At 38.8% G+C, this 21,147-nt stretch overlaps 1 protein-coding gene across 1 annotated transcript; it reads right to left on the bottom strand.

The window, feature by feature from the left end:
• Positions 1-161: 161 nt before the first annotated feature.
• Positions 162-7,584, bottom strand: LOC146170285 (uncharacterized). Its single transcript, XM_083389000.1, has 2 exons — positions 7,188-7,584; positions 162-2,086 (listed from the first exon to the last, which is right to left on the bottom strand). The coding sequence occupies exons 1-2, from the start codon at positions 7,557-7,559 to the stop codon at positions 2,030-2,032; spliced, it is 429 nt and encodes a 142-aa protein (XP_083245126.1). The 5' UTR covers positions 7,560-7,584; the 3' UTR covers positions 162-2,029.
• Positions 7,585-21,147: the final 13,563 nt, after the last annotated feature.

The following is a 21,147-nucleotide window of genomic DNA, read 5'->3' as shown; positions in this document are numbered from 1 at the left end:
ATTTCTAAATGACTTGGCTTACAACATTACCTGCCTCTATAAAAGGGACTAATTTATAGTTTAGAATTTGGCGACTTTCTGCCTCTATACCCGCTGTAATTACAGTGAGTGATGTTTCCTGATTTTCTACTAAGCACTTCAAATTAGGTTACAAGCAACAATCACAACCCGCAATAGGTTTTAATTCAAACAAGTTTTCGTTGTTCACAAGTAAAAAATGTTGGCGTTCTAGCGAAATATGGCTTGAGCAAAACTTGCGTAAAATAGTGTTTTAGCATTGTACGGGGACGTTCTTTCAATCACAAAAAAATTGATAAACTTCCACGAATTTTTAATGTGATGTCAGTCACGACATAGCAATATTTTTGTCATCTCTTTTTGAAGAACGTTTGCTGTGTTTGTCCTTTGCGGCACGTCTGTTTGTAAAACAAATGACAATCCAGTCGCGCGATTGCTACAATTGCTGTGGCGCGTATGGCTCATAAATATTCAACATGACCGTTGTTTCCTGCTTGAAATATTAATGCTGTTCAGATTGCCGGTTATTACAGTTTGTAAATAGCGACGCGTCTCGTCTATTCCGAGGCGACGGGCGCAAAAATCAATAAACTGGGGGCAGTTGTCGAAACGCTGGGCCTGTTTAATATTTATGCCGATCTTTCCAGTACAAATAAAATCCTCAAGACGTGAAGCGCTATTATTGCACTGTGCGAGCCAAGCGAAACACTATCATAATAATAATCGATGTCGTTTCTTCGCATCGCGTAGGCGGATTTTATTTTAGGGGCTGCTGTCGCCAATTCACCCCTTATGACGTCATTATTTGTCGCAGTTCCTTGAGTTATGCGTGAATTTGTTTGTCGAGCATACCCTTAAAAGCGGCTTGAAATCTATTGGTGCGTCATTACGGGGTGGGGAAACCCCGACACTGACAATAAATAAAAAGACTATTGCCAAATATTTAATAAAAGGGGAATAAAGTATGGTATTTCGCAACATATTGCGCCAGTATTTCTAAACCTTTTTTCGCGGCGATTGCAAATAAGTATAACCTTCAAATGCAAAGGCTGGGCGATCGAATACCGGTCACTTAACTTTTTGTAACCAAAAACACGTTTAGCAAACAAAACACAAATAAAACAAAAGCATTAATAAATTCAAACTTAATTAACATAAACCATGTCTTCTTTAATTTTAGCTTCATTTGTTTCCGTGGTGGCTACTAATAAAAGAAACGCCGTCTTACGCGAAGCTGTGACTTAAAGCTATTTAAATTAAACCCATAAAAAATATTTGGAATCAGCAATTATAAAATACGCAAGAAAAGTTTTGTAAAACTCTATTCAAACTTGTCGGTTTGAAACCAGGCCTATCTGCTGAGCGCAGTGGTTCTCAACCTTTTTTCTTTCGTGGCCCATTTTCGTTGCACAAAAATTCTGTGACCCAATAAATGTTTATGCAAAAAACAACTGTGAAATAGGTTTAGAACAAAAAACAGCAGAACATGTTTCAAAACAGATTATTTCTTTAACCGTGCATTAGTGAGATACTAGCTGCTGAACAATAAATTTAAATTCCTTCCCAAGCCTTTATTTCTGTAAAATTGAGTGTAGTGACACAATAAAACTTAATTCTTTATTAAATCTAGCTTTATAAAATTAATCTGTGGCCCACTCAAAATGTTCCCATGGCGCACTGGTTAAGAACCGCTGGCTTAGCGTCTGCTTGCGTTTCAATACATGGCAGAGCATGGGCAACATCAAATAAGTATTTCGGTCCAAAACTTTAAAATCGTCGGAGCGGCTTTGGCAAGTAACAGGGCGTTTGATTGCACAGCAAACGCAAAAAAAGTGGCAAGAAACAGTCGGTTCGTTCGCTTTTCGCTCGCTTTCAAAGAAACAGTTCCCGTCGCTTCTGCTAGCTCCTCAAATGTGGCGCGGCAGGGAGACTGGGGGTCGGGTGAAAAGGTCGCTGCTCTCTTCTTGTCAACGTCAGGAGATAGGCTGGAATTTCTCGCCAGAATCGTGCGTCAGTCTGAATCGATTTCCACCACCGACTTCTGTTTGACGATCACCCTTCCGGAACTCTGCAATGCAGCAGGGCGTTTAGTGAGCATTTTAACCGATGTTTTATTCCCGGTCTTGCCTATACTGCATAACAGAGGCGTAGCTAAGGGGACCGGTGGGGTAAATATGTCCTCGGGCGCCAAGGTACAGGGGCGCCAAAATTAGGCTTACATATGCCGAAATGAGGCTGCTTCTTCCTTAAATACAACATTCTATTAAAATTTTAATTCTTTTTCCGTATAAAGTAAGTTATATTTTGTTAATGTATTAGAGAATGTGCTTAAACATGGATGAGGGGCGCCAATTTTATAGTTTGCCCCCGGGCGCAAAATACCCTGGCTACGCCTCCGCTGTCTGGGTATTAGTCTAAAAAAGTAAAGGGCATTCTAAAGCCGTATGCTCAGTATTGTAGTGGTTGGATTACCCTTCGTTTGATTAAAATAGTGACTCTCAAGTGGTTAGCTTCGTAGCACGAAGGAATTGAAAGGAAACACGACGCCGTTATATCTTTATATGACGATCTAGTTCAGTCATAGTTCTTCCGTAACACATGGAATATAGCCTAGATCAGCTACCGTGCATAACAAATTGCAAAGACAAAAAGGTCGAGTAGATCGACAACATCTTGATTAAGACGTTTCGATACGAGCTTGTATCATCTTCAGTTAATGTGACTGAGAATCAATTTAAGCATCACTTATAAGAGATGGGACGCAATTGTTATCCTACTGAGTTTCTATAGTAGGGGCATTATGCTTCTCAGTCACATTAACTGAAGATGATGCAAGCTTGTATCGAAACGTCTTAATCAAGATGCTGTCGATCTACACCTTTTTGACTTTGCAAGTTATCATCAACCTACATTACAGATCCGTGCATAGTGCACCCTAATAAATTGCATTTTTAAATTACGCAAAGATCCGCTGCACACTTCAGAATTTCTCAAGGCACACTATGTCGTCGCGAAACACAGCCTTGATAGTGATCACGTTACTGTTTAAGCTCATTTCCTGGTGCCATGTTAACTGTGGTGGTTTGTCAACTGGGGTATGGCAAAGGCTATAGACATGAGTGTACAAATGGCAGATGAAAAGTCCTGGTTTGACATTTAATATTTTTTTAATTTAGTTACTATTTCTTGTACTTTAATATTACTATTTTTTGTACCTTCATATGTAGCTTTTGACATAAATCTTACACCTAAACGCAATTACGCGGATGTCCTATTGACACGCAGCTGTACTTTTTAGGCAATTTTATAAGAGACACAATTTGTGGACCTGAAAAACGCGGCAAGTTTAAAGACGAAATCTTCGTTGAACAAAATCAGCTCTTGCATTACTTTAGAACTGTACTTGGCCAAAAAGGATCGCCAACATTCCGCGCAAGAGGCTTTACCTCGGTTTGAAAGGTCGCGAGAAAGAAAAATGCCGTTTCATCAAAGACCTAATCGATTTTTTATCGTTTCGCCAATCACTTTCCGTCGCAGACGATGCGCAATTGGTTTCGGGGCATGTCTCGAATGTCGACCGTGACTTTGATGCAAAGCCGGGTCAGCATCCACCTTGGCGTGGCGTTAAGGCTGCTGGGAAGAGAAAAGACAGATCCCCGCCCGCTAAGCCACTTACACTGACGACAATCGCGATTCTCTCTCAGCGCGTCATGCATTATGGATGGAGCGGCGGACAAATCGGACACAAAAACAGCGCGACCGTTGTATCCGACAGACGATTACTTGTTTTCTCGTTTTATGCTGTTTTTGCCTTTCTTTTGGGGCCAAGAAACCTATTTTTTGGATACTTTTTGACGCTGTGTTTTCTTAAGCTGGGTACCAACCTCAAAGCAATCTTAAAAAATCAAACTGCTGCAGTCGACGACCCAACAAAATCTAACGGGGACTTATTTTGTGTCACGACCTATTGATTTGAGAAAGACTGTCTTACGCGAAGCTGTGACTTGCTATTTTAATTTAACCCATCAAAAATATTTGAAATCAGCAATTATAAAATAGGTAAAAAAGGGTTCGCAAAACCTCTATTCTAACTTGCCGGTTTAAAACCAGGCATATCCGCTTAGCGTCTGCTTGCATGTTAATACATGGGCAAGATAAAATAAGTGTTCCGGTATGCGGCGTTAAAATGGGGGGGGGGGGGAGGTAATAAAAAATAATAATAAAAATCACTACATTATTAGAAGAAATTGCCTTAAAAATCGTAATGTTTTATCAAAATCGTAATGGTTTATCACCAAGGAAAGAACAAAAAATAGGTAAAATAATGAAAAGTATGACTTAATGATCCGTGCATAGCGTACCTAAGTCTAATTGTATCCTCTACGGCATAGCATTCAATATTAAAAGTGTTCTAAAATGCACTCAATGGAGTTTTGCCATGCGTAAACATACTTTATTTAAGATTTTATTCGAGAAATTCTCCCCGGCCAAATGTCTTACTGTCGAAATTACCAAACCGAAATGTAGGACTGAACTGGCGCATCCTTTACGTGCATCGATCTGTAAGCTTTTCTCGTTTTTCAGTGATTACTTTTCTGTTTAATCTCAGCGACTTTATCCTTAACATTGCAATGTCGGGTCATGATTAACGATCGATGTAATTTCGCGCTTGTCGACCATTTTTTCCTTTTCTTATTCGGTTTTGAGATATGTCGATAATTCTATGAAGATTTAAACGACACCTAGGTATTTCGTCTTAAAGCCGAGAAAGTTAAATTCGCGCTGAAATAAAAAATAAAATGCTTTAAACGAAATTTTAAAAAGTAATTCATTGCTTAGCACCGTTGTAAATAAATTTATTATTTTGAAAGTTAAAAATCTTTTTAAATTACCGCCTAAGCTATATTATGCGAAACCTAAACCAAATTGCTTTCTTTCTTTCTCCATTCGCTCTGGCCAATCACCAAGCAAAAAGAATAAGAAAAAACTCTACCTAGTATATATATATGTGTTGGCGTTTAAATTTATTTATCTTTAGAACATGATAAATTTTTTCATGAATCAATCGAAATTTGTTCTGACAGTCAAGTTAGGAATTAGATCATATTTCCGTGTGTTCAGTGGAAATATATAGGTTTTACGCACAGGGGTTTTAGGTTCAGGGTGCTTACAAGTTTCTCACCTTTTCAAAAATATCCAACATAAAGTTAATCTTTCACTATAGTTACCTATACAGACAGAACGTCCGCTGCTACTTCTACGATCAAAAAATTAAAACATAAGCTGCTAAAATCTACACCCCTTTCATGCATTTACAACAGATAAAATCATGCCTGGTCTCGCTTTTATATTTTATAAGTAAAAAAGCGACCGCAGAGTTACAATATCAGTGAAAAGGCAAGTTACCCATTTGCTGGGCGTCACTGAATTCAGGACACGGTAAAAATAGAAATAAGTCAATATGTGATAAATCACACGTGCAATCTAGAGATGGCCGATACTATCGGATTGGAAGCTAAACCCGCTAAGTGATCGTATGTGAGTATGATATGAGGGTGCCATCATTGCTAATTCGATACCAAAACCTAACAGTCATTTCAAGCATATTTTGCGCTCAAACGTACCGTTTTAACCCTTAATAAAGATTTTTGCTTCGAATCTAGTAAATTGACGCTGAAAAGAACCTAGATTTCCATCGCTACAGCAAATATATTTAAAAAAAAATTATATCATCAATTTGGCTATTTTGTCACGAAATATACGTCGTTTGGTATCAAATCAGACGGATGTATTCGTTTTACCAAAATCCTTAGTGTCGGAATAGGAATAAAATAAGTAGACGCCCGTGCATCTATGACACAAGTGAAACCAAACGCACAGAGTAAAACATGTTGCAATTCACTCACTGCGATTATTGGGCTTTCGATGACATAGACTCGATATCGGCCGCCCGCCCGGGATTTTCACGCCATGTGTTTCAACGACGATCCGTAATCGCGCAGGAAATTAAAAAAGAGGAAAATGTTTGAAGTAAATTACGGTATCGACATGCAGCAGCAGCAGCCTGGGATGTCCAATACTTGGTATTGTAATGATGCAACACCAATACCCGATAAACTTTAAATTTCCGATTCAAAACCAAAACGAAGTTATTATCATAGCCAAGTATAGGCACAATAGGTCAAATTAATTAGTGAAATATTGCCATTTTGCAGTTTATCGGGCTGAAAGTGGATTTATCGTGACAGTCATTGACTTGACTGAAGTGCACTGAATGATTTTTGTACAAATCACTTGACTCGAACAGTATAGTTGAGTAAAAAAACTTGGATTGAAATTAGATGCTTTTATTTAACATTTTATCTCCATTTTTACACGAAAAACGATTTGGTATCTACATTTTTTTTTCGGTATTTTGCAGATGAGTTATTGCTCATAATCAGACGAGTTTACAAATTTTAATAGTTTATTGTTTATCTTTTTATTGATGATTTGACTTTAAGTTGCCTTGCTCTAATAATGACCTGGGCAATTGATGACGTGTTATTTTTCTGAAAGGACTTGTCTCGTACCTGAGATATTTCAGAAATAAGTTAACTTGGTCTCAAGTTATTTCAAAATGACTTGTTTACAACAAAACCCGATACCAAACGATAAATGAAACAGCTGCTTTTATCGGACATCCCTGTACGGCCATAACGAAAAACAACATGAAACAAACTGCAGCGCAAGGTCTACACAGTTGTACTAACTATGTCGGTGGTTCCCAAACTTTTTTGAGGGCGACCTAAAATTAGATTTGTAAACAACTCGCTACCCTAAATATTAAAACTTCTACAAAATATGTTAGTTTTAAGTGAATTTAGTCCATTATTAGCAGACAGTTAAAAAAAATTGAATTTTGACAACAACTTAATTTATTACAGAAAGTGACTTGAATACCGCCAAAAAAATCTCAAGGTGCTATGGTTCAGATAAATTAACAACAGTTCAATTTTGGACAGGTTTAAATTGTACTTTATCGACCCATTTTGCTACCCTCTGCGACCCATGTTTGGGTCGTGACCCATACTTTGGGAACCACTGAACTATTTGGACGGGAATTCACGAGAAGTGATGCAACAACCAAAGTTGCGCGCACAGCGTCAAGGAAAACTTTCTAATCTTGCCTTGTTGAGTGTTTCGAACCAGGCTGCTCGCGCAACGGAGCGGTAAGGATCCAGGGTGGCGCGGACGCAGCGGATCAGATGGAAGGCGAAGAACACCAAGAGGAGGAAGACGAGGAAGTAGACGATGATCTCCTCCACCATGACTGGAGTCGGGATGTCTGGAGGAGTATCCGAGTAGACGTCGAGTAGCTTTAGGCCAAGATGGTGGTGCCCGGGTGGCGGGGGTTTTTCGGGGTCTGGGGGCCCTTCGTTGGGGACCCCTCCCCACCAGGTTTCCGACTCTGGCCGGACGGAAGTGCTCGTGGTCCCGTCTCCGGGAATCCAGGAAGGATCGGAGCTTTGGTCTTGGAGCTGGTTTTGCGGTATGATCATTTTTTAGAAGACGTTGCTTCTTCTGTTTTTTATGTTTCGTTTCTCTTTTCCGGCTATAAAGGGGTTCGTCGAATTTCGCTGCTCAGCCTTAAGGTGACCATGTCGCCATTAAATGAGTTACTTCTATAAATTACAAGTTATCTGAAACGACAAAGCCAGAGGTTATCACAAAGGTAAAAATATTAAAATCAACTTGTCATATTGTAGGCTACGTTGTTGTACATTTAGAACAAATTTAGAGCAAAATTCCCCCCGATTAAAAAAACCTTAACGTCTTAAAAGCAGCAAACTAGATCTAACATAATTTCGAAACTTAAGATATTTATTGATTATTCAAATTTTCTTTCACGTGTAACACTTGCAATCACCTGATATATCACACAATATACAACAAATAGCAATTTAATATAGGTAATATTACTTATAACCCTTATAATTAGTTTGAGTTAGTAAAAATAATAAAGCCCATACCGCAGTAACATTTTAAACATTTCGACTAGGCCTCGTTTTCAAATTAAAAATATGTTTTCAAGTTAAAATCGATATTTGGAACTTTTAAAATCCTACACTTTTGTATGGGCTTTGACATCCCTACACGTCTAAATTCCTTAACTTCTAAGTTGCGCCTATTTGCTCTTAAGAAAACGGCCATGCAAAGACTGCACGTCCCATCGAAATTGGAAGAACACCTATCGAAAGACGAGCATACAACTAAACTCAAGTCCTATATATAGGGGGGGTCTATAGGCACGTGTCACCAGGAAAAAATGCGCATGGTATTCGGAGTCAATGAAGACCCGGAAAAGGCAGAACCTTTCGGTACCGATCAATTATTTAGAGCGGCCAGCTAAACCTCGCAGTCAAGTTTATTAAGTCGGCCGAGAGCAATTAATGATTCGGCCTGTCGCCCATAATGATTTTCCCCGCGGCGCCGCCTCACGAATAGAAAAGCACCCGTTTAAACTCGCCTGAATGGCATAAGAACGCTTTGGTCGCCATAGTGCTATATCATATAGCATAATAAGAGTACTATATTATAGCAGTGGTTCTCAACCGTTTTAGCTTACGGGCCGGTAAAGTTTTAAAACAAATTTTGCGGACCGGTGGACCTTCAATAATGATCAAAATCAACTCAAAATGCAATTCGTCAGGGTAAATGACATTCAAAGCTCGCACTTCATGTTGTAACTCGCTTTTTCTTGCATATTTTTCTCTGTGTGTTTTCCATATGTTGTACTACCAGCTTTCGGTGTCATTCACCCTGACGAAGGCGACTTGCATAGGTTGCCAAAACGTTGGTTAAGAATAGCAATTACCAGAGGAGCTGTTTTTGATTAATACCTAATTCTTAGTTTTCTTCGGGTAAAACAGGGGTTCTTAAACAGGGGTTCTTAAAACTCAGCATAGTTCTGAAAGTCTATTTGTATTATAAAGTAAATATATGACGTCATTTTTGAAAATATCCTGCCTACCGTTGTCACGCGAAGCAAAAAAAATTAGGGGTCCGCGGTAAAAAAAAAATATTAAACAACTGAGGAATTCTATTATTCGAGCTATTTTAATCTGAGCGTGCCAGAGGCTTGTTTGAGGCAAGTTCGCGACGTGTTTAACAAGACCACGACCACCGCCACGGTCATTTATTATTGAAGGCGGCAAAACCGACGAGCCAAATTGAACAAACCACCTTCAACGTGAGTAAATCCAATCACCGTTGATCTAAAATTAAGCGCAAACCAGCGAATGCCTTTGGCCTAAAACGAAAAGAGGGACATTTTTCCCATTATGCGCTGTCACGTCGTAAGCTGATAAAATCGTAATTTGTAAACGACTTTGCTTGCAGCTTTGTTATAGCGACATGTTGTTAACACTGGTGACCAATTCAGTTGCTTAAAACATTTATGGACTTCCTTAATTTTGAGGGAAGACTGACTGGCAGAGACAGAATCCAAGAACAAGTGCGTTACCCAAAACCGACTTGTCTCTCGGTAAACGACGTGTGGGGGCACTGTGTCATTGATGTAATATTTAACAGGGTTGGAAAAAGTTGAAATGTTGGTTAACAATCTACCAATGCTGAGTGATATAGTGATATATAGTGTTCGTAGAAAGGTAGTAACGTTATCATCTCGAAAGTTGTCTCTTTCCGTTAGCTGCCCAATTACAATAAAGGAACTTTGCAGTTCATTAAATGTTCGCCTCGATAATAAACTCAAACCCTTTCGCAAGTCAATGAGCATGAACAAAATATGAGAAGTATAAGCTGAAAGTAATCAAGCCTTTAAATTTGTTTGATAAATATAAAAAAAATGTCTTTTTTTGACCATTATTTTAGAGGCCACATTGTCTTATACATCTGGCCGACGGAAGTGAATTCATAAGCGATATGTGTAAAATAAAGAAGTAGCTTTGTAACAGTTTTATTACATTGTACGAATACTGGCTATATTTTATACATCAACACGGTTATGTACTGCCAATCCCATATTCTGCCCAAATCCAATTACGGTCTACTTTCGTCGTTCCAAGATTAACTTTCAAATATTAATGTAATCTGCCAAGATGCGGTAAATGCGTTGACAAGGTAATTGAGTTTTCCCTTTTTTTCTTTTCTAATTATTGTTCGTGTTGAAGGTCACTTTTTCGTTGTTATTGAGAAGATAAAATTAATAAGATAGAAGTGTAATGGGATTTGTCGTAAAATCACTGCCACACTTTCATGGTAAAGTTGATTAGCATCATAACAATATGTATTTTTGTAATATAGTCCAAATAATCCTTACCAAATAAACAGTATGTCTAGCGATAGCTTTGGAACCAGCTATGGCAATAGTAGCCGAAAGTTATGACATGTGAGTGTTCATTAAAAAATCGCCGTTTTTATTTATTTTTTTAGAATATTTATCGTACGCAAAAGTGTTAAATGCTGGCAGAAATGGACAACAAAAGTTTCAGCGACGTAAAACAAGCGACGGCGCGTGTTTGATTACAGTAGTTTGGCGTTAGTTGTCAAATACTTTTACCCTTACTGGGTGTCTTGCCGCACAAGTTAAATAAAACGGAAGGTTATTTGGGGAATTTAGAAGCAGCCTAATTTTACCCGACATTGTTTTACAAAAGGGCGTATTTATTGGCAAAATACCAACAGCAGTCACGTCATATAAACTGGAGGTGTAAGCTAATTCCAACTTTACCAAAAATGCTACGTCCAGCGCCAACGGTCTATCGCTTAAAACAAATTGATTTGCCACTATTTTGTTTGTCAAATTTAACATCTAAAAAAATATAACTCCGGCTCTTTCAGTGGGTGGACAAAATGTAATTAAATAAAAATCAAACAAGTAAGAGTTTTGGTTTATAATAGCGATTCCTCAATTTCTGGCTCAAAACAGACTAACAGTGCATATGCCTGATGGAATACACGCTCACTATGTAATTTTAAAAGGTGAACAATACATATAGTTGTCGAAGTCTGCTCATATATCACGTCATAGCAAATGCGAGGTGGGAAAAACGCCGTTATCTTTTTCGCAAGTGACGAATCGATTGGCAACGCTCAATTGAAGCGCAGATATTTTAACGAACGATAAAATTGCGCGACTGAAATGCCACCCCCCCCCTCCTGAACCCGCAAACCTGCTTTTTAAAAGCACAAAGAAACGCCGCTCAAAGAGGATTCTATACGCGTGCTTTTAATTGGACCATGCTACTCTTGGTTTGGCAATGCAATCTGCTGGAGCTTTTTTCAAATAAATAGAAATGTAAGTTGATAAAATGATTCTTATAGCCGAAAAGGTCGAGTAAATCGACAGCATCTTGATATAGACGTTTCAAATAGCTCTTGTATCATCATTATCAGTTATTGTGACTAAAATATATCAAAACCCCACTTTGAAAAATGGCTCGACCTTTTTGGCTTTTAGATTCATTATCAAGCTTCATTACAAAATATGCATGGTGTACTTAAAAATGTAATTCGCCAAAGTAGGGGTCATTACGTCATTTATCAACTTGTTACATGTACAGTACTAAGAGAGTTTCGCTTTGCAGGTGTAGTCGTCAAAAATAGTTCCGGTATAAGACTTAATTTAAATTTAATATTTTTTGACAAAATATTGTTTCGATTCTGCAGCGTACGATATACTTAGTTTGCACAGATAACATCGATACTAAACTTGCACAGATATCTACTCGAACCATTTGTAAAAAATACACTCGAGCCTATAGTGCAAGTATAGTCGGGTTGGAACACTTCCGTCCAAGTGTGGTTGTAACATGGCAGCTGTATTATGTTTTAGTTAATTTACACTTCAATGTAAACTTACCTAATAGCCCAGTACAATGCTTTAGAATGGGTAAAAAATGCATTTTTTATCGGCGGATCATTTGTCCGCCGGTTCGCAGCCATGTTAGCGTAGAAAAACGAAAAAAAAAACACTATATTACTTTGATAAAGATGGCCTCCAGAAATATCCACAAAAGATCGTTAAAAACATCATTCAATTGTGCCAACACAGTGTTCACTTCGATGTGTTCGACCAACGAATTGGAACATTGTTAAAACCCAGTTCGAAATGAGCTAGGTTATGGCGAAACGCGAATTACCAAATGGTTATCGGATGTTTATCGGATCCTATAGTCTTACGTCAATCGAACACGATAAGGCTTGTTTTGCCCCTCTATAGTATTTCGACCTTTTCGCTCGCTCCATTTGCTGAACCAGATAAAAACACGCGAGCAGATAAATGCAGAAATTTGGAGGCGGTCTCCACCAGCAGAAAATAAAAAATAGGAAGAAAATGAAGAAATGTCCTAATTTACTTTTAAGTATGGTCAATATTTTCTAATCAGGACCACACACAAGATTAAATGCTTTGGTCGCCACAGAGTTTCTGTCCATATTATTAACATTAATACAACAAACACGTAAAAATTAAACCAAGAACGATTTGGCGATATCACTCAATCGGCAAAAACACTGAAAATTCAAATCGGAACTTGTGATTCAAAGCGGCGTACACAAACCTTTCCAAACATTTGTAAGCGTATAGTCACTTTTTAATTGGATCAAGTCTACACAGTTAAAATTTAACGGCCAGCAGGACCCTTTCTGAGTTTGGTTTTGGCCCGCGACTAGAAGAAGGCTACCCACTTCTAGTGCTTCTGAGCGGCGTAAACAAACCTTTACAAACATTTTCAAGCGTATAGTCACTTTTTAATTGGTTCAAGTCGTAAGCAATCAATACGGCGACGGGCACTTTGGTTTATGCCGCAATAAAACTAACTCAATTTGATTCTTTCAACCGTGCTGGGCGTGCGATTTTTTTATTGTAGGCGTTTTGCGTTCGAATAGCAGCCCCTGGTGTTTATACGGTGGCAATAACAAAAGTGACCTTTTTCATAAACAAACAGTAAGTGCTAGTCGATCCCTTGGTTTGTAAACCGGTGCCTGAACGCAAGCAGTTGATGGCAGGTAAGCGCTCATATCCTGCGGAGTTTTGTTTAATACTTATCAAATTGTTTTCACACAATGTCAGGGGTTCTTAAACTGGGGTCCATGGACCCCTTGGGGGTCCGTGAACTAGTTTTAGGGGGTCCATGAAGGCCTAATTAAAGATGTAAACTTAATAAGTTATGAATTTTTCAAAGAAAACACTAATTAAAATTAAACGTTTTTGCACAGAATGTATAGTTAGACTCCATTTAACTTTTACATTTTTCGGACCGAAATGACAGAGTCTTGAAGTCTATTTGTATTGTGACGTCAATTTATGACGTCATTTTGGAGCATTTCTTGCCTACCGGGGTCCACGCGAAGCCAAAAAAAAAATTAGGGGTCCGTGGTAAAAAAAGTTTAAGAACCCCTCCTGCACTATGTGTACAACTTGTTTTCACTCTTTTGTGTTCTCGGCAATTTTTATTATAAGGGATGTCCGAAATGGGATCGGATGCCCGATGCCAAGTGGTGGTATCATTATTTGTACGATACTAGGGTGGTATCGGTGCCGATCCGATACGTCTCAAAATGATTAATTTGTAATGGGTATTGCGTATTCAAGTCTAAAATCCTTGCGTGTATGTCTATTGGTAAAACAATTCTCTATTCTCCGAAATTACAAAAAGTTTGGCGGCACACTTGGCAAGCTCTCGAGGCACCCTAGTGAGATTGAATCGCGATAATTTTTGTCAATTTTTTTAATCGCAAAAATGTTTGATAATTTTGACTCAAAAGTATTACGGTGAGGTTAAATCTTGAAAGAGAAATGTTTATAAACTTCTGAAAAAAAACATTTTTTTAAATGGTTTCGTTACTAAAAAAAGGTTGGGAACCACTTAATTGCAAAGTACTCTACAACGATTGTACAAGGAGGCACTAAATTTGTCACAGTAATTAATATAGGAATTTCAAACATGGTTTTCGATGAAAGTGAGACATTCCACCTTGAAACGTAAATTTATCAAACAGTAGTAAGTTAACAATTAAAGCTACTAAACTCCATTGACGCTGAAGCAAATTTGGACTAATAACCTACAAAAAAATGTCTTGAAAGTTTCGATTTTATTGATTTTGCTTGTTTAATATTCATGACGTCACTCGGTATCGGGTTGAATCGCGATACTTTTTGTCCAAAATATCGGGTATCGGTATCGGAATTAAATATCGAGTATCGGACATTCTCACTTTCAATCATGGCACCTGGATTTATAGTGACGAAACAATACGACATTTTTTACGCACCTCCTATCTGTAATGTTCATGCACCAAGCTGCGATACAGTTCAACTATAAAAACTTATTATACCAAAAAAAAAAAAAAAAAAAAAAACTTACAGGTTAAAACTGGATTAAAAATGATGAAACGGAGCAAATTGAGCCGTCAATGTAAAAATACTTGGCGGATTTTGAAGGCTTGGTGTTAAATTACTCAGATGTCGCTTTAACTAAAATCGCAAATAACAAGAACTATGCGGCTATTCAACCGGTAAGCTCTTTCAACAGTCAGAGATGTCGTATAATTCGTGCTTTATTTCGATTTTTGAAATTTTAGGAAAAACGTGGAACCGTAGGATTCGATATCATATGACGTCATTGCCATGGGTACAACGTTTATGTTGATAAATTATAACGTGACAAACGTACTTTTCCGGATTCTTAATCCAAAATTTGCCTAAGCGATGGAAAAACTTAGTTAACGTTTATTAATATGAAACTATTAAATCAGAATATTTTAACTTTTTTGCAGGGGTGAACCAACCAAAAGGGGTGAATAAGGGTGAACCGTCATAAATGTATGATAGCTCTGCAGTAAATCGACTACTGAACTAGTGTTTTTGGTGTGTTTTTTGCTTGTAATAGTGAAGTTGGTTTGCACTAAGTGTATAAGTACAAAAATGTGGTGACTGTGTTTTATGCTTGTGTAGCTCTATATTTCTAAACCCGACAAGTTGTATATTTGCAATGGTAAACCTTAGCCTGAGTTGATCGAAACAAGTCATTTTGTGCTGTTATATATAGACGAGATAACTTATCAATTCATGGGACAAGGGTGAATGAAATCTGGAGAAAGGTGCTAGGGGTGAACAGAAAGAAGAACTGACTTATACCATCGTTGAATAGGGTATTGGCTTGAATCCGGAGTTATCGGACATACTAATTACAATAAAAGTACGTCATTTCCTAATTTTAAAATGTTGGTAATTGGAATTTAAAGATTACGTAGCACTTTCATATTGCCGAGGAGAATAGACGCTTTTATCCAAATCTTATAAAGGTCGGTGACTCAAAAGGATTAGTCCAACAACTGCTGTTAGTGCGTCATCTCTTGTAGCCAGGGCGCACGTTCAAGTTAAGACCCTTAAAAGCGCCCGATCAATGAGAAAGGAATTAACACGGTCGGCCTTACGGTAGCTTGTGAATGCTTACGCCCGTGCTCTTCAACCTTTTTAGGTTTGGTGAACCCTAAAAGTTGTTCGACGAACTCATGCACCCTGTTTGCTTAAAAGGTAATCTGAGGTAAAAAGCGATATGAAAAATCATTATGCTTATCAATTTTGTCAACATCATCATGTCCATTAAACCGAGCGGAGCTGCCGAAGTTTTGCACACTCTTGTTGAGAGTTCGATTATATGGCTGCACGCTGCTTGCGAGTAGGCTACTACTGCATCTCATAAAACAGCATTCAAACAAACTTGAGAAAACAATAGCATTCAAACAAACTTGAGAAAACAATAGCATTCAAACAAACTTGAGAAAACAATAGCATTCAAACAAACTTGAGAAAAAAATAGCATTTAGACAATCTGGAGAAGTTTAATGGTTTATTAAGAGTTTGTGATGCACCCTTATATACCCTTTTGTACTGGTGCACACCATACATATTTTGGTGCACCCTAGGGTGCATCGTGCACACCGGTTGAAGAGCACTGGCCTACTCCACGTGTAGTCTTGTACTGCCCTTTGTTATTGTTGCGGTTGAGTGCACACAGTTCAAAGGCACGTTCGGAGCTGGATTTTTAATGTTGTTGTTACTGCTGTTGCTTGTGTGGAATATTTGAGCCCTACGGCAGCGATATTTGCCTTTTTATGAGTTTGTAAAATATAGTTTTGAATAAAATAATCAAAATGGCAATAAAGGAATCAAATTTAAAGGTCCTTTGAGATAATAAACAGGCAACACGTCCACAGGGTTCAAATAATTTAGGATACGGGATACCTCCGCTTACTTTATCCTAAAACGTGTTTTATTTCATTAGGCTTTCAATTTTTTAATAAAGCCTTCTGGCAAATGATATTACCATGGAAATTGATAGTTGTCATTTTGTGAATTCTTGTTTTGGGAAACATGTGATTTACATTAAACAAAAAACGTCTGAGTCCGGCGCTGTTTTTGACGCTTCTAAAACTAACCACACCAGTTACCGTACTTTATGCTAGCGTTTTTACCGTAAGAATGGGTCGACAATAGGTATTACTGTAACCACCCTATCTATAGCACAGCGTTATTAAGTGCAGATGAACGTCTGGACAACAACCAAGTTTCCATTCGAAGCCACTTTCCAGCCAAAACGGCGAGCTAAAAAGCGAAAAGTTTAAACTGGGTGCGTTTAATAGCAAATATTATAATATATTTTACACTGAAGAACAACACGTTTCATAATTATGTTACTAACATACTTAAAGAAAAACACTTCATTTCAACCCAAGTCATTCGTCCAAACGACATCCTGATTTAAAGGCCAGTTCATGTAAAGCGGAACTTGAATCGAAACAGTTGCGGGCGCCAGAAATCAACGTGTAGCAACAAAACGTTTAATTGTCAGCGTGGCGTTTTCAGTCCGGCATAAATAATTAATTGCGCAGTTCGAGGGAGCGAAAATTGGATGGCACCTAGTTTCGACAAGACGCCTTAAAAAGCTACTTTCTCACTATGCTTCAGAACGCCCACAAAATCACCTAAAAACGCACAAATTTAACGATCTTAACTATAGTGATGTCCGATAGTATCGTATACCCCATGTCATGTGGTAGCACCGGTAGTCGACCGATACTTAGATGATATTAATGATCCAATAATAAACGTGCATAGGCATTTCAGTCATGTTTCGAGATTCACTGAAGCGATTTCTACGCATTAATTTAAATAAAAAAAAAAATTTACGACATAAGGTAATAACTTACTCAACGTTGTGTGATGTTCTCTAACGCTAGTGAGTTTGACCTTTTAAAAGTTCATCTTCCGTAAATTTCGCCTATTGGCGACCGTAGCGGTGGTATCATTTAGTTTTGGATCATACGGCCGTTTTTTTGCCAAATCATCGAGCATCGGAATATATAGGAGTAATGGACATTCCTATACTCACAATTCGAACGCTCGTCTTCCCAGCTTTTTTATCTTGAAAGATATAAAGACAAAAACGGGTAACACTAATTTACGGAATGATGAATCGTCGGAATGGTCGGAACGCTCACAGTATTATTATTAAATATAATAACACTTGAACCACCTTCACCCAAACGCTAACCCCCACCCCAACCCAAATATTGTGCGTTGGTTTAATAATTGTTTTAACGGGGCAACACTTAAATTAGTGAGCGTTTCGACCATTCCGACCATTCATCATTCCGTAAATTAGTATTACCCGACAGAAACCGTACCGTTTTGCCTGAAAACGCGCAACCAGAGAAAAAATGCCCTCGCTCACTAAATAAATACTACAGTTTAGCAGCCAGAAATCGTGCCTTGCTTGAAAAGCGCTGGGCTGCCATACACGGTGCCCTGTCGCTATTCTGTCAGTACTATAGTAGCAGACTTTGGACAACAAATGATTTTTTTTCGAAATGTAATAAATTAATTATAGTATTTCTTGTTAAACATTTTCTTTGGTGTTTCTAATTGTCGCAAAATCGTTATTTTTTTAAAAAGCTGAAAATATTTCGTTCAATTTCTAACCTACCTTGGTAAAGCTGAAAATAATATGCTTGCCTACATGCCATAGGTCGCATCAGCAAAAACGACTTCCAACTGAAAGTGCAATGTCGACGATGGCGCTGCGCCGATTTATACAGAGACCTGACGGAAAACACCAGACAAGGGGAGGGGTCATTTTTCGTCACGACTTTCGCGGCCTTTGTCGTGTCACAATCGCGAAGGGCCTGGTGCGGTCGCGCGAACGAATGCGCCTTTTTCAAATCGATCGCTTGTGACGTAACAACGGGATTGCTTCGCTCGAAGATAAACAGTCGTGCCCGGCGACAAAGCGAAATGATTTTCTTCCGGAAGAGTGTTTCGATTAAACGGCGACAGAGCGTAGGTAGGGAGGGGTTATTTGGGGGGTTGGGGGTGAAATCTACATTGTAGCAGGGAGAGCCTACCCAAAATGGAATGTGAGTGACTAGCTAGAGTCCAACTGGTTTCAAACTTTTTTAGCTTGCGACACAAAAAGCTTAAATATTTCGCGACGCACTTTTATCAAAACAACAATAGAGTATAATGGTGAAAATAACGGCCCAAATAGACATAAAAAGTGACATGCTTTATTATTCAAACGTTTCGGCAAAGGCTCATGCCATCATCAGTGAAATATCGGCATAGCATGAGCTTTGCCGAAACGTTTGAATAATAAAGCATGTCGCTTTTTACGTCTATTTGGGCCGTTATTTTCACCATTAAACTTATGAACAGATCCGTATATAGTGTTCCAAACAATAGAGTAGCTTGATAATGAATTGCAAAGACAAAAAGGTCGAGTAGATCGACATCATCTTGATTTATTATCAAGCTACATTACAGATCCGTGCATAGTGTACCCAGACACTAGAGTAATTTGACAATCGCCGTTAACACACGACAAACTATATACAAATGTCTCAATATTATTAACTTGTAATAAATAGTGCGTATTTAAGTCTAAAATGCTTGCGTGTTTGCCTATTGGTAGTAAAAATACTCATTTTTCCGAAATTACAAAAAGTTTCACGGCACACTTGTCTCTCGCTTCACACAGTTTGGGAATAACTTAAACGATTGGTGGGCGCCTGGACTCTAAACGCAAGTCCCTTGCCTCAAAATGGGTTTGGTTTATGGATGCGTTTTGGGTAATTAGGGTGCTCCTAACACCCCTGGAAGAAACTCGGGGTGCTCAGCGACATTGCAGGTTCCAGACGTGATTGGCGTTTGGGCGCTGGCCGCATAAGGCGATGGTTTGAAGCGCCCCGGGCCCCGCGGGAAACGTTACACGACATTACCTGCCACTTACATCAGTGAGATGGCACGTTTGGCTGACCGCCAACAAACACAAAACCTTGTTTTTGCGTTAGACTGGCAAGCGATTCGAAACCGTTTAGCCTGGTTGTTATAACGCCAATACAGCAATATTTTGCAAATGACTGACTGGAACGCAATTGACTTGTCGCCAGTCAAGTCCTATGCTCACCAGTCGAATCATTTCTAGGGTTACCAAGTTAAGTCATTTGTGTCTCCGTCAAGTCATTTGCGATATAACATATGTCCATACGAAGTGGTTTACCATAAACAACAAGTACTAAAGGTAAATCAGGTCAGTTGCAAACATTGACTGCACTTCGTCAATCAGCCATTGACTTCAGTTTATACAACTGTACAGTACTGCCGACTGAGATGCCCGCCAAGTCATACAGGAATCCTAGTATTTATTCCATAAATACCCTTACTTTAATCGTCAGCACACTTTCGCCAACTTTGCGGTTTTTGATGTTTTGAAAGCTGAACACAGAATATCACACATAACCTCATAATATATAACTCAACGCTTCACAAAGCTCAATATTCTAGCCACTACTGCGTGCATGGGCCCACGAATATCTCCACTCGCTGACTTACGCCGCACCATGTTCAATCTACAAATCAATGGCAAATCGCCCTTCAGCGTCTTTCACGCGTTCCTCCGTCCAATTTTCAGTTTCTGATAACGATCGAACGTTTTGTAAGGATTTTGGCAAGAACAACCGGTCAAACGCGGATGTTTAGACGGTGTAACAAACAGGACCCTTTCAACATGAAACTTGTATTGCTACAACTTCCTAAATCGCCATTCGTAGAATAGTTTTTACTGGTTTTTAATAACGTTAGTCTTTATTTGCTACCGATGTCTTCCGTGCTAAAGTGCTGGGCACAACCACGATTGTTTCGGTCAGGTTATGAATAAGCCCCCTGTGACCTTTAACTCTCAATTCTACTTCTTCACCCCAATTCGTTAGGAATTTCAATTCTTGCTACTCAAAAAGCGATAAAGCGGCATCTCCCAATTTCGAGCTACATTACAATCTACCTAAACTCTTAGAGGTTAGGTAAAAACATTGTAAAAGTTAGCAACCAAGTACAATACGTTTTCATTGTCGGTATAGTTTCGTAACACCTTTGTTTTTTATCTGTTTTCCAGCCAATATAACAAACGATTTATCTTAATCCAAACCTTTGCAAATGCCTTGAAAAAGACTTTCACTTTCAGTCTAGTTTTTCTTATCACATCTCAGGTTAGATCTGCACTGTTCGGACACTTTTCTTGCTGTGTAAACACACCTATAACGTCTAAGGTCGCACATAGTCAAACCGCGGAAGCAAATGGCCCTGTTGTTTTACGCCTCATCAATTTGCCCGCGTAGCCCACTACAGCAACCAGCAGTTCCCCGAAGACAGTCCAAGTATCGATTTGTGGCCTTGTCTGTCACTTCGGCGCGCTCATATCCGCACCATAAGTCGACCATCGTGGAAAATGCCGATTACTGTAACTCGGGCTCGGGCACGAGGCAAATTATGGCCCATTTTACGCCTCAACGACTTCTTTAGCTCTCCGTAAACCTAAAAGCCGTGACCTGTGCGTGTTTAGTCCGAGTAAATGTCACGGCCTAGAAATTGCTGCCAACGCCGCTCTAAGGTAAGGTTTCGCCAGATGCAACTGGAGAGGACAAAATACCGGGACCAATCGCGCTGCAATTTGTTCAAACTGTTTTAAGTGCTTTTCGAATCGCTATTAGGATCAATAAAGCGCAATGCCCACATCGATTGTAAAATGAGGCGCATTGCAATCTCGCTAAATGTGATGGAAGCTTTCT

Source organism: Ascidiella aspersa, chromosome 1, assembly GCF_963924565.1.
Source record: "Ascidiella aspersa chromosome 1, kaAscAspe10.2, whole genome shotgun sequence".
NCBI lineage: Eukaryota > Metazoa > Chordata > Ascidiacea > Phlebobranchia > Ascidiidae > Ascidiella > Ascidiella aspersa.
Note: the sequence above shows the minus strand (reverse complement) of the source record. Positions and strands in the feature narration are given on the sequence as shown.

Coding starts and splice junctions, on each gene's coding strand:
- LOC146170285 (XM_083389000.1), bottom strand. CDS start 7,559: ATGATCATACCGCAAAACCAGCTCCAAGACCAAAGCTCCGATCCTTCC. Junction 2,087..7,187: donor GGTTCGAAACACTCAACAAG/GCAAGATTAGAA, acceptor GCTGCATTGCAG/AGTTCCGGAAGGGTGATCGT.